This window comes from Pararge aegeria, chromosome 19 (assembly GCF_905163445.1).
Source record: "Pararge aegeria chromosome 19, ilParAegt1.1, whole genome shotgun sequence".
Lineage (NCBI taxonomy): Eukaryota > Metazoa > Arthropoda > Insecta > Lepidoptera > Nymphalidae > Pararge > Pararge aegeria.
The window spans coordinates 13,015,863-13,029,346 of NC_053198.1; the positions used below are offsets into that span (position 1 = coordinate 13,015,863).

Genomic DNA, 13,484 nt, shown 5'->3' on the forward strand with positions numbered 1-13,484 from the left:
AAGACTGAGCCGATTTTGATGGAATTTAGACTTTAGTAGTTTGCGAGGAATAACACGCTCAGTGTCTTGTGTATGTTATAGTGTATTTGCCTTGAGATATTTAGTTGTATAAGGTATCTTAAGAATCCTTACAACATCCCGAGTGAAACTTGAACTAATACTTATTATAAATGCGAAATTGAGTTTGTTTGTTTGTTTCCCCTTACTTCCTAACAAAGCAATTAACTAGCTTGATTTTTGGCAAGGAGTTAGTTGAGCTTTTATCCAAGGAAAACAGAAGGTTCCCAAGGCCAATAGCTAGTTGGATATAAATTAGCGATGGACCGATTACCTACTCGGTTTAAAAGCTGAGTTATTTTAAACTAAATTAGCATTTTGCTTCATCTTGTCACTCAGCTTGCGATGGAGAGAGCTATGCTAGGAGTATCTCTACGTGATCAAAGTGACAAATCAGAAATGTCCGTTACCGACTTAGCTCAGCGAGTCGCGAAGCTGAAGTTGCAATGGGCAGGGCACATAGCTCGGAGAACCGATGGACGTTGGGATCTTAAGGTGTTGGAATGGCGACCCCGCACCGGTATGCGCAGTGTTGGTCGGCTCCCAACGAGGTGGACAGATGTAATTGACAGGCGAGTCGCTGGGAGCCGCTGGAGGTAAGTGGCCCAGGACCGTGGATTTTGGAACTCCCTACAAAAGACCTATGTCCAGCAGTCGACGTCAATTGGTTGAAATGATGATGATGATGAAATTGCATAAACTACTCTTTCTTCTTGTACCTGTACGGGACGTTCTTAACTTGCATAAACGACACTTGCTTCCTGTATACGGGACGTACTAAACTTTTATCAACTACACTTGCTTCCTGTATACGGGACGTACTTAACACGCATAAAGTACACTTGCACCCTGTACACAAGACGTACTAAACTTGCAAACTTGCAACTTGTTTACAAGACGTAATATACTTGCATAAACGACACTCGTGACCCATATGTACAAGATGTTCTATACTAGCATAAACGACACGTCTTGTGACCTATATACAGAGACGTACTAAACTTGACGTATGAAGCGTGACCATGGGTGCGTCGCTCGCAGCCCAGGTTGCCGTGCCTGTAGAAACGAGCTTTTCTAGGGTGTGTAAAATTTTACTAAAATTTGAGATCTCTCCATACAAATTTCATAGTCTAAAAATCTGTTCAATTTGTATGAAATAGTCAAACTTTGAAGTTTTGTTTTATCTAGGTACATAAAATGACAGATTCACGCTCACGTAGATGTGGCGTTGCGTAGCATTAAAACCTGCACGACGGCTACAGTAATTCATGAATCGAATCACAAAGTTAGTAAGTCAAATCTTTACTAAACCAGCCAGTCTTGTAGCGTCTTTACTCTTGATGATTTAAAAATAACACACAATTGTTACATTATTTACGGTACATGAACAACTGATGTCTTGTTTTTATAATTATACCTTGTTATGCAAAATAGTCTTCATTTTTGTAAATACACAAGCCGACCCTCATTTGTTATGTTTTATTTTCCACGCAAAAATTATAAACACTAAATAAGAAGGCACTGATAAGTAGGATCTTAGGTAGACACTACCACCCCCTGTTTGATTTTTTGCCAATAGTAATGTAGGTCTTTAAAAAAGCACGTGATATTTTTATTTATTAAAACGCACATAACTCAAAAGTTAGAGGTACGGGCTGGGATTCGAACTCGGCCTCCCGAAAGTGAAGTCGAGCTCCTGCCCAATGCGCTATCACCGCTTCGTTACTTTAGTATTCACATAGATTTCGGTGACCTCTTAGCGAACGAATCTATTTATTATAATTTTTTTCTTTCTATCGATAATATATGAAGAGGATTGAAGATTTAAGATTCATTGTTTGTTTGTAATCGATATACCGTGAAAGTACTGAATCGAGTTTAATCATTCTTCCGCCATTAAAATGCAATTTTATCGAGATGCTTCAACGGTGCAGGAAGACATCGTGTGGAAACCTGCATGCCTGAGAGTTTATCAGTGAGGTCCGACGATCCGAACTTGGCCCGTGTAATGGACTGCGGCCTAAACCTTTCTCATTCTGAGAGGAAGACCCGTTTTTGTAATGTACTGTTAATGCGTTTATAATGATAATAAATACACGATTTCATTGCAGAGGAAACCACGGGGCATATCCAGTATATTGTCATTTTTTTTTTTATTCCACTGCAAGTTAACCATGCTCACGTGATGATGCAGTCTAAAATGGTAACGGGCTAACCTGTTGGGGTTATTATGTATTATGTTATATATTATGGCAGTTATATTAAATCCATACCCCTAATAGGTTTCTAAGCGACATCGTACCTGCACGCTTAATCGATTAGCAGTCTTTGTCGGTAGGGTGGTAAGTAGCCACGACGAAAGCCTCCATCCAGACCAGACCAGAGAAAATTAGAAAATTATAAATTCCCAAATTTCCTCTGCCGGGGGCCGATCGCAGGACCTCCCACTTGAATTACCAGCGCTCACTGCTGCGCCAAGGAGGTCGTCACAAAACTATCTGTTGCCCGCGTCTATTACGGTTTCTTACAAATCCCGTGGGAACCGACGAATCGTTTTTTTTCTTAGATAAAAAGTAGGCTATGTTACTACTTACGTCCATTCAACTAACTTTTGGCCAAAACACAAGTGGAATGGTAGCTAAGTTAGGGCGTAAATGAAGGACAAACAAACAATAAAACATATAAATAAATATATTTATAATATTTGTAAGGATGGAAGTTATTTTTATTTTTTTTGCCCTTGCTTCACGAAGGACTTTTCGTATGTGTACATAGTTAGCATTTATAGACTACTAGTGGAACCCCGCGCCATCTGTCGGGCTGATTTGTGAATCTAAACCATCCAGGGTGCAACCCAAACGCATACCAAAAAATTCATTCAAATCGGTCCAACCGTTTACAAAGGTGGTGCACCTCGAAGCGTTTCTTCTGTACTTCAAAAAATCAAAAAGAATATTTTTTTAGTGGTCTTTGTGCAGCGGCGTAAAAGGCTTGTTCCACACTTTGAAAAATTGAGTTTCCAAGCTCAGCTATCCCATGTTGGGGTAGTTTTATTTTTCCTTATAATTTGTTTGTTAAAATTTATTAATTATTATGGTTTTATTAAATTCACAGTTAGGGTGATTTTGTAAATGATTTTGTTTGTGGCGTGCATAGAGGGTATGCACAGGGTATGCAGATGATATATGATGAAAAAATGTCCAGTACGAGTTATACATACTTAAGGATAGGCTTTTTATAACTCTAACAATGCCTATTCTTAAGTTTTTTATTAGATTTACTGGAGATTTTCTTCATTTTATATCATCTGCATACCCTCTATGTAAGCTACTGCAAGTAAGTACCTAAATATTGGTTAGAAGCAGGCGTTACTTTGCCGAAATCCATAATATATTATGAAAATTAAGCTTAATTTGCTATACTCCGCGAACAGTAGGAGAATCTGTATAGTGTAATTTATAATTTCTTCAATCCGTATACTCCACATTAAACAGATCCTCGGCAATGTACCCTCTACGCATGTATCGCAATTATTCATTGTCAAGTCAACATCTCCTGAGGATGCTCCGGTTTCGAAGCGAAACGTAATGAAATAAAAAAACTTAATAAAATAAAATAGCAAATTAAGCTTAATTTTCATAGTACCTATCTATTTTAAATAGGTTAGGGCGCGAGTGCAGCATATCCGAAATTTGTCATAAAGAATCTTCCCGTTTCGATACCATCTCGAACCGTGACGTGGTAAAAGTGATATTGCGTAATGATCACACGACAATAGTGTTTCCCCATACGATTGTTCTGAAGCAGGCTTTGGAACGATTTCTATAAAGTATTCATACGGACGCGGAATAGGGCAGTGACTTCTGAGATCTTGTCAAGATGGGTCCGAAGATAACTGTTGCACTGGTGGCCGCTTGCTTGGGGTGCGCTGCTGGAAATTATGGGAACGATGGGTGAGAAATTCTTTGAATTAACTAGTAGTCTAAATGCATCGGTCAGCAGGCGGAATCCTCAGGTGTTGTTGACTTAATGATATTATAAAATAATTTATTCACACGATTTTTAAATACTTAGTGACAGAAATCATAACATAGCAATACATACTATGTTTGGTTGAAACAGTTATACATAAACTGTGTAAAAACTCGTACTATAGGTATAAGTGCTCTCCCCTGTATAATTATTTTAGATACAAAAACGTACGACTTATTTTGGATAAACAAAAGGAAATTAAGGAGTAATTTGTTGAAGAGAGTTGTCTAACAATAGCAAATGTAGCTTAATTTCCATAATATACAAAAGGTTCATGCCAAGCAGCTACCAGCACACAGAAGATCAGCTCGCTCAGCCCTCGGCAAGAGCTGATAAGAGCAGAGACGAGAGAGACAACCAGCCGGACAGGACACAGAGATTTGGCGTTACCGACTTTGGCAATACGGTGAGTTTTGAGATTATAGCCAGATTTACATTAAACCACATTGGTTATAAAAAAATTTCGCCCAGTCGTTTGTTGTCGAAATACGGGAGAAAACCGGGTCATGTAGTATTTATATGGGACGGGATGGTCAAAACGTTGACAGTCATCAGTCTCGTATATACGGGTCGTATGGCAACTCTTTATATACTTACTAGCTGGTGCCCGCGACTTCGTCTGCTTTTGATTTTGTTTTTTGATGTGGCATTAAATTTAATTTTAGATCTAAAATAAATTTAAATATTAAGTATCGCTAAGCCTTAAATGAGGGGTTTGCTACTGTCCGCTGAAGAGTTCTGTCCTCTTTCGCTAACCACAGTTTGGGCAAAATTAAACACATTTTGTATCCTCAAAAGTTGAAAAATAATTATTTAAAGTGGTTATAATTTGTCGGAGTTATGGTGTAAAATCGTCAAACACTCATCCCCTCTCCCAAAGGAACCGAGCTTAATGTTGGGATAAAAAGTATCCTATATTACTTCTAACACTTCCAAGAATATGTGTACAAAGTTTCATGAGGATCGGTTAAGTAGTTTTTGCGTGAAAGCGTAACAAACAAACTTACATTGACATTTATAATATTAGCAGGGTAGGGATAGGGATATATGAAAAATCTATATTTTTAATACCCCTGTTTTATGGAGAGTCTTGTTTTCTCTGATCGGATCAGAAGTCTTTAAGCAGTTAAACTAAATCCAATAACTCTAATCCTTTAGGGTCCATACGGCAGCACAGCACCAGGACTTTACGGCCCTTTGAAAATAGATTTGGGCGGGGTACTGCTTGGATCCATACTGGGCTTTGGCGCTGTGATCATCCTGCCCAAGATCATTCACGCCTTCTCCTATGGCTACGGAGGATATGGTCGAAGTATGTAACCATTTTTTTTTTTAAATCAACCAAGTCAATAGGTACTCGCCACAAAAACCCATAATCTTCACAATCATACCATCGCACCGCAAGACACTAGTGTGCTGAGTGCGAGATTTTTTATCTGTGATTTGTATGGAGTCGAAACAGTTCCATCTCTGGTCCCTAGATTGCGCTCTTTAGACGCCATACAAATCATAGTTAACTTTTACTCGATCGAATAGATGAAAAATCTCGCACTCAACACTCAGTACGGCTAACATGGGCAGGAGACAATTATTTCCACGGAGAAAGGATGATAATGTATCTTCTCCCACAGCTTTATCAAATCTCTGAGCACTGGCGTCTGGCGCAGAAATGGAAATGTTTGTGTGATGAACATGAATGTTTTTCAGTGTCTGGGAGTTTGTATCTATATTATAAGTATTTCTGTATATTATTCATAAAATATTCATGAATTTTCTTAGTACCCATTACACAAGCTAAGCCTAATTTGGGGCTTAATGGCGATGTGTGTATTGTCGTAGTATATTTATTTTTATTTCTTTATCTAGGGTATCTTTAAAACAAGAGTGAATGGGCATCTTCTAGGCAAGCATGTCCCTTCTTAGATTAAATCTACACTTTCCATCAGGTGAGATTGTGGTCAAGCACTTGGGTAATAGATTACCTATACAAAACAAGTCTCCTGCGTAGGTACCTACTACCACAATATTTCCATCGGTTAAACAAAAAGTTGCGTTAAGATACTTTATAGAGGTATCTAATTACTTTAAATAACTTTAACTATTTTAATCAGTACTCGCGTCAATCAAAATATTAGCTGAAAAAGTTTTTAACTATTTTATAGCTACGTCATATAGGCACGTTGTACACATTATAGGTATTACTTCTCTATAGAGTTCGGCCCTAAAGCACAATAAATTAGCATAGATTGTAAACATGCTTACAGAAACCCTCTAATATTAAGGCAAAAAAAACTACTCTCTACTCCTCTTTATTAGTCCTCTAATGGTAATTTTTCCCATTTTAAGGTAAATGTTTAGTTTACCTTAAAATAGGGGAAAATGGGAAAAGTTTGCGAAAACTTGCAACATTCCTCGGGTGCGAAGCGAGCTACTGCAAAATCTATCTGCTATGTAGAATAAATCCACATTTGATTATCAACAGGCGTCGAAACTGATCTTAGCTCAGTATCGGACATGGTAAATCGATTCGACGAGGTTCTGACTCGATACAACATCGATTCGTCATCGTGCATGCAGCGTCTGGCATGCTCCTACGTGCAACTGGCCAATGAGAACATGTTGACTGGGAACGCGACTGATTTTGATGCGTTACTTACCAATTTATCTAGGTAAGATATTTATCGTGACGCACTGTGGTTACATATTGGCAAGAGATTAACAGTTGACCTTACTCCCTTATTGAAACCAATTAGGGATGTGCTAAAGAATGATTATTTAATCTTTACTCGTCCTTACTTAATTTTGTTGTTTTTTATTGTACTTCCTTTACGCCCTACCTAAGCAACCAGTTAACTTGATTTTTGGCGGCTTTGGGATTTTTTTCCCAACGAGTCACATTCACACTGTGACTTTTGGAGAATTATTTCCGTCATGAAAAAAAGTTGTAATGAGTAAACAGGTTTGACTCGATGGGAAAAGAAAATTCCCTACACTCACTTATTCGCAGTGGGCTGAGACCCTACTTTCAGAGTCCGCGGGTTCCATTCCCACAGCTGGAAAATGTTTGTGTGATGAACACGAATGTTTCTCAGAGTCTGGGTGTTTATATTATGCATATTACAAATATTTATGTATATTATTCATTAAAATATTCATCAGTCAACTCAGTGATTACCCATAACACAAGCGACGTTGACTTTATGTATACTTACTATTTATTGATTTGTATGGATGATGATAGGATACCTTTCTAGCCATGAGAATAATGAGATAGATATTCCAAAGAGTCAGTGTGACACGATTGGGTGTGACTCGTTAGGAACTCACCGCTAGCCTGCACTCGGCGATCTTGTGGAGTTTACGTTAGGTACATTACCGTCGTAAGTTGTTAGCATTTTTAAAACTTTGCTTGTTTACAGTAACTCTTTAGTTCGTCGCATGCTTGATGGCACTTCGATATACGAGGCCATGTCGACCGGACGCTCCTTGGACACCGATTGTCAGCAGCTCTACCCGAAGTGTAAACTTGACAGAAAGACTGTTGTCAAAATGATTACACAAATTGTACCTTCCTAATAATAAAACACTTTTATTAATAAACTAGAACTTTTTATTTTTTAATTACCTGCTTCAAAAATAAAGCAAAGGTACGTAATTTGTTTGAACAAGTTCTCTCCAGGGTTTCTAGTCTATTCCCTTAATTTTATTTCTGCAATAACGCAGAGCATCCTAAAATGATATAATATTCTATCTAGTCGTATGTATAATATGACTTATGAAAATTATAACGTTACTAGATACCTATTTAAATGATACTTGCTTTTAACAATTTTTATCTCTAATCAAATTACCCTTTGCATTTTTTACCTAGCTTACTTCGGAAACGGATTTTATGTCAGTAACATCGTACAACGGACGGTTCCAGACCAACCAAGTGCGAAAAAAGCCCAGGAACAGAAGAATATGATCCGTTGTTCTCCTCTGACACATTAGGGAATCTAATCTCTCAATTCTAAAACGTGAAAGCATGAAATCGGCAAGTGCTCTTTTTACGGGATTAGGACAGGACGTCTGTCGGGTAATCTAGTTACAAATAAAAGGATTTTTATTTCCAAATTTAACAATTTTATTTCTTGAAAGTCAACACCAAATCGACATCTGATATGCTCGGCAACTCAATACACAACGCACCTTTTACAACTTTTTAAAAAGTTTGACATATTTTTGAATCACGATTAAGTAAATTTCGATACCAAATTCCATTTTCCATACCGCTACTGAATTCCCGATATACCTAAAGCTAGAAAATTATTATTAGAGATGCCGCGAATACTCGGATAATTATGAAATGAAATATATATTATATTTAATGATTATTAAAAAAAACCATTAAGTAGTTAGGTGAAAGGTCTCGACCCTAACTAACCAACTGAAAATTAATGAAATTCATCAATTTTGTTTTTTTGAGTCTTACTTTTGACTTGAAACCTGATTACCTTTTTAAGGGTTAGTTATTCTTCCCATTTTTACTATAAATTATAATATATTTTAAGGAGAAAGCGTCACGCGATTTTTAACTTTATTGTTTCTAGTTAAATATGTACAAATATTCGCTAAGTCTAATAAAAGTTACGTGTCATTAATTGATATTCGGCTAGTAATCAGACCCTCATCAAAATTTGCGATACAAATAAATTCCGCGTTTTGTATGAAGATAAGTTAACAACTTGTTGGAAAGTTAGTGAATCGTGGAGCCGGTCTGATAATTAAGCCCGACTCAATAGTCGGAAGATGTTAAAGTTTGTTAGATTGTTTTGATATCTTCATCGGTTTAGTGAACAGGGGTCTAGTTTAGTGAATTGTGGCAACCGCGGCATCTCTAATTATTATGACATAGAAAAATGTGTCGTGATTAGATTGAGTGAGCATACTTTCAAAAAAAAAAACTTAGGAGGCTGACGTATTTACGACCACGTAAACGTGTAAGTTTGCACACACGAGGAGTGAATGAAGTGACCGACGTGTAAACCCTGCCTGCTACCGGGCTCGACTGAGCTTCTCAGTCATACGACTTTTATGCCAGTAGCCTTAGTACAAGATCTGTTCACTCGCAACTCGGAGTCGTTTTCAACTTATAAAATATGTATCGTTAGAGTAAAATGGAACTAATGCCATATGATATAGAGTCGCAAATCCTGTACTTCTGATTTTTGTTTCACAATCGTTCTGCCTAAAGCCTAAAAATTTGACCTTTAAATTACTGCTACTATGATCCATTTTTCTCCAATGTTCAAGTATTCGATACTAGAAAAAACTAAATTGCGAGCGACCAAATCATGAACTGAGGCCACAGATGCCTGGTTTAGCTGTACCAACTGCAACCCACTTCCTATTGGTAATATTGTCTGTTATTTACTCGTCTTAGGCTACTATGGCGACGCCACCGGTCACGCTTCCGTGATGTCTCGAAATACCAAAGGAGAGACACCAGAGCGCGCACTATGATCTATGATGAGAATTAAAAATTTATCGTCGAAAGTTAACACTGCATTCGCCCTACGTACCTACGAACAGTTTGAGGGAGGGACGACCCTGGTGGTTGAGTGAGTTAGACGCCAAATCGCTCTATACATTTTAGTGGTTACGCCACCAACGGGTTAATCCGGTCGCAGCCACAAAATTGGTCGCGAAACCACTCTCCAAAGAGCTGTATACATCTGTTTGTAGCGCAACTGGTTGCGCCGCCATTTACTGGTGTCCTAGTAATTATGTAAATGCACTTAATGCTATCAAATAAATATTCGCTTCTCATGTTTAAAAAAAATTAGGCATGTTGTTTGCAAAAATATTGATTAAAAAAGGCAAAGTCAATCGAAACACGACATATTGACGTACCTCTAAAAATAAATGCATTTTTATCATCTAAGTCAGGGATGCCGAACCGTTGGCACGCGAACTTGTTGGGTTCGAAATAAAAGAATACTTAGAAATTAAATAACATTTCTTAAATTAATAAAAAGTAATCACGATTTTTTGAATTATTTTTCTCGTTCTAACTTCGTGTTCTAATTATAATGTTTTGTGGACTTTTTACCTCGCTTGTGTGTTCATTTTATGTGAACCTAGTTTAATTTTGTAAAAATATTGTACAAAATATGCTGTTACAATGGCCATACATTTTGCCATCGTAAATTTTCTAGTTTCAATGTTTGCAATTGCTATTTTGCAAAGGACTAATAAAAAGGACATTAATTCCTGTTGGAAATTTCCAAGTGGTGCACGAATATAAAGTAAGTATGAAAAAATAATGAATGTATTAACTGAAAACTAGATCTATTGATCACTAAAAACAAACGAAACAAAAAACGGTGCGCTAAAAAGGTTTACCATCCCTGATCTAATATTTAAAATATTATAATTACAAACATAATGCTTTTGAGCATTATTTTTGGCAACTTTACATAATGTACTGTTGACATATAATTTTATCTTAAACTTTGCACATACTTACATACGACCAATAAGTAGACATAAGTTACAAGTACTTACATAATTTATTACATAGAGTTGCACACCAAAATAAAGGTACAGGGCGAAACTGAGTTGTCCAAAACGGAATTTCACTATTGCTTCGAGCTTTATTGTTTTAGTGTAAGAAATAATAGTCACAATGGACTTCCAAATCGCATAAAAATTACTTCATCGTTTAATTAACTTACACTTGGCTCACAAGGAATTGGCACAATAGAGAAATTTCATCTCAACTACGCATGCCACCAGTCTATGCTAGTCTTAATTAAAATATGTATTAGAATAAAAGTTATCATACTTTTTTATTACAACTGACTTGACTTACCTAAATATACATCAATATTTCATCAAGGTAAAGAATTTTTTAGATGTAGGTACCTAATCAAAACATGGTTTAGTAAATTTGGAGTAAAACGACTTTCCCTAGCTGACGCCATTTTTCTTTACCCTGCTCCCGTACCAATACGAAACGTTTTATTAAACTGGGACAGCCTAACCGTAATCCAACTAAAAACCAGGGTATGCATACAGCGAGAAAATTGCACGTAACGGGAAATATCCTCTTCCTTTACGAGTTATATATCAATTTTAGGGTAGGCAGCGCTTTTGTACACATATGAAGTGCACGTCACTGGGTGGGTTCCAGTTTAAGATCACCTATGCCCGTTTTCACTAACGACATACAAACCAATCCCTAAATAAGTAACGCCTAATCTAAGAAGATTCAGAGTCATACATCAACCGTTCACCAATAGTTATCACCTAAGAGTTGGTGAAATTTTATTAAATTCGATTAAGGCGATGCCTGGATTAAGTGAAAACAAGTATTAGTGAGACCTAAAGTAGAGAAGAGAGATTTTCTTGTCTATAGGCTCTCATATCGGCGTTAAAGATGTCTAGACAGGGTTAACGGTTTCCATTTCATCCTTTGCCAACCTTTTGGGAACAATAAAACCAACGCCAATAAACAGAGCAACAATGGCATGCAAGTCACGTAATAAACGACAAAGGCACCGGGAGGTATCTTTGCATCGTTCGAGTCCATCCAGTCTCCAGTCCTACACTGGAGTATATCGATAATGCAGTCGTATTTATATCAAAAGTCCCACCAATTCCATGTCACGAACATTGGTTAGTAAGCAAATGTTTAATTATTTACCCACTTTATAAAATTACTGTAACACACGCGACTTGATAATATCCGAAATGCGCCGGACGGAACCGAACTCACATGGCACGGGCATAACGCTTTTCCATTACGTGACGATAAAGTTAACATTATTCAAAATTCATTTATTTCAAGTAGGCTCATATAAGCACTTTTGAAACGTAAAGTCTGTCTGTTTGTAGTGACTCTATCACCGGTTCGGAAGGCAGATTCTACCGAAAAGAAGCCGGCTAGAAACTCAGCAGTTGCTCTTTAAGTTGCTCAACAATTTACATTAGACATTTTGAGATGAAAGCCGAGCCGGATGCTTCCAAGCAGCCTTGTCATTAAGAAATTAATTCTTCGTATTTATACCTCGCAATAATAAATGTGTTTTTTATTTTATTCATTAACTTCTACCTCATCTTCAGGATAACTCCTACCACAAGCCGTGCGAAGGCTGTTATTTTATTTTATTCATTATCTTCTACCTCATCTTCAAGATAACTCCTACCACAAGCCGTGCTAAGGCTGTTATTTTATTTTATTCTATGACAAATGTGTTGAACGCCACAGTTTTGCAAAGACATATCTATAGTCCCAGTTAAATAAAACACACAGTAAATAGTGTACACGTCACATAAGTTGACAACTGGGGCTAACGAAGTTCGCTATGAACTTACGAACTCAAAACTGACAGCGTAATGTTCGTAACTATACCTGTGCGTACGGAGTATTATTTCTGAGAAAAACACGCATTGGATTGACGGCTCTTCTCTAAAATCTCTTGTGTAGGCCTGTTTTTTTTTGTAGTGAGACGTTATTACGCTGCTGAAAAATTGACACGGGGCGGAAATCAAACCCGAGACCTCTTAAGATAGCGCCATTCACTTCGTGAAAACTATGTAACAGCTTCAACTTACATGACGCGAACCAGCATTCCATTTAACATACCAATGTATATTTTAGAAACAACCATTGGCGTAACTTAACATCTAAGTTAAAACTACGTGCACCAAAAAGCGCCCACCGTCTTATATAAACTTACGTAGTACCATTTAAAAGTAGACAGATATTCTTAGACCATAATAAAATACCATATTAAAAAGTTAAGTCTACGAATCTGGAAACAAATTCGTGAACATTGAGTTATATTAATAGAGAAGACAATATTCATCACTAATGTGTTCTGCCCGGTTGCAAAAACGAAAAATTAGTTTCGATTGATTTAACATGCCGTAGTGTTGAGATATTTTTCTAATAGTACATACAAGAAATACGTACACAACCGGTGACTTGCGACACGACATTTGGTTTGGAATAGCGCTTCTATACATATATAATTCAATGCGTTTGTTTGAGAGTGCATACAATGAAATAATAATTTGAGCATTGAGTAATAATGTATTAAGTACCACAGACAGAAAATACAAATATAATAAGTGATAGAGCAGACATCATCATCATCAGTGTGTCAAACCCCCAGTGTAGTGCCCCAAACCTTGGCTTAAGTTTTCTAAATCACAGGAAGGAGTTAGATCTTCGTTCCCCCCACTCTGTGTCTCAGACTTATTTATTATTATCACATGTAGTTAAGTGAGAATAATCGGGATCAACGGTATTAACATGCTCTTAGGCACAGGCGATGGGCAATTTCCATCAAAGAGTACGTACGTCAAGCGAAATGTATGCCACCTACAGTCACGTGGATGACCAT

General features: G+C 37.2%; 1 protein-coding gene across 1 annotated transcript; it reads left to right on the forward strand.

Moving 5' to 3' along the window:
* The first annotated feature begins 3,936 nt into the window (after window positions 1–3,936).
* Window positions 3,937–7,665, forward strand: LOC120632365. Its single transcript, XM_039902221.1, has 5 exons — window positions 3,937–4,010; window positions 4,360–4,495; window positions 5,248–5,401; window positions 6,572–6,758; window positions 7,509–7,665. The coding sequence occupies exons 1-5, from the start codon at window positions 3,937–3,939 to the stop codon at window positions 7,663–7,665; spliced, it is 708 nt and encodes a 235-aa protein (XP_039758155.1).
* The last annotated feature ends 5,819 nt before the right edge of the window (window positions 7,666–13,484 follow it).

Bases quoted from the DNA above. Each gene is read 5' to 3' on its own strand.
- LOC120632365 (XM_039902221.1), top strand. From the start codon at position 3,937: ATGGGTCCGAAGATAACTGTTGCACTGGTGGCCGCTTGCTTGGGGTGC. The intron at 4,011-4,359 runs GTGAGAAATTCT...AATATACAAAAG, and splicing joins GGAAATTATGGGAACGATGG to GTTCATGCCAAGCAGCTACC. The intron at 4,496-5,247 runs GTGAGTTTTGAG...CTAATCCTTTAG, and splicing joins TTACCGACTTTGGCAATACG to GGTCCATACGGCAGCACAGC.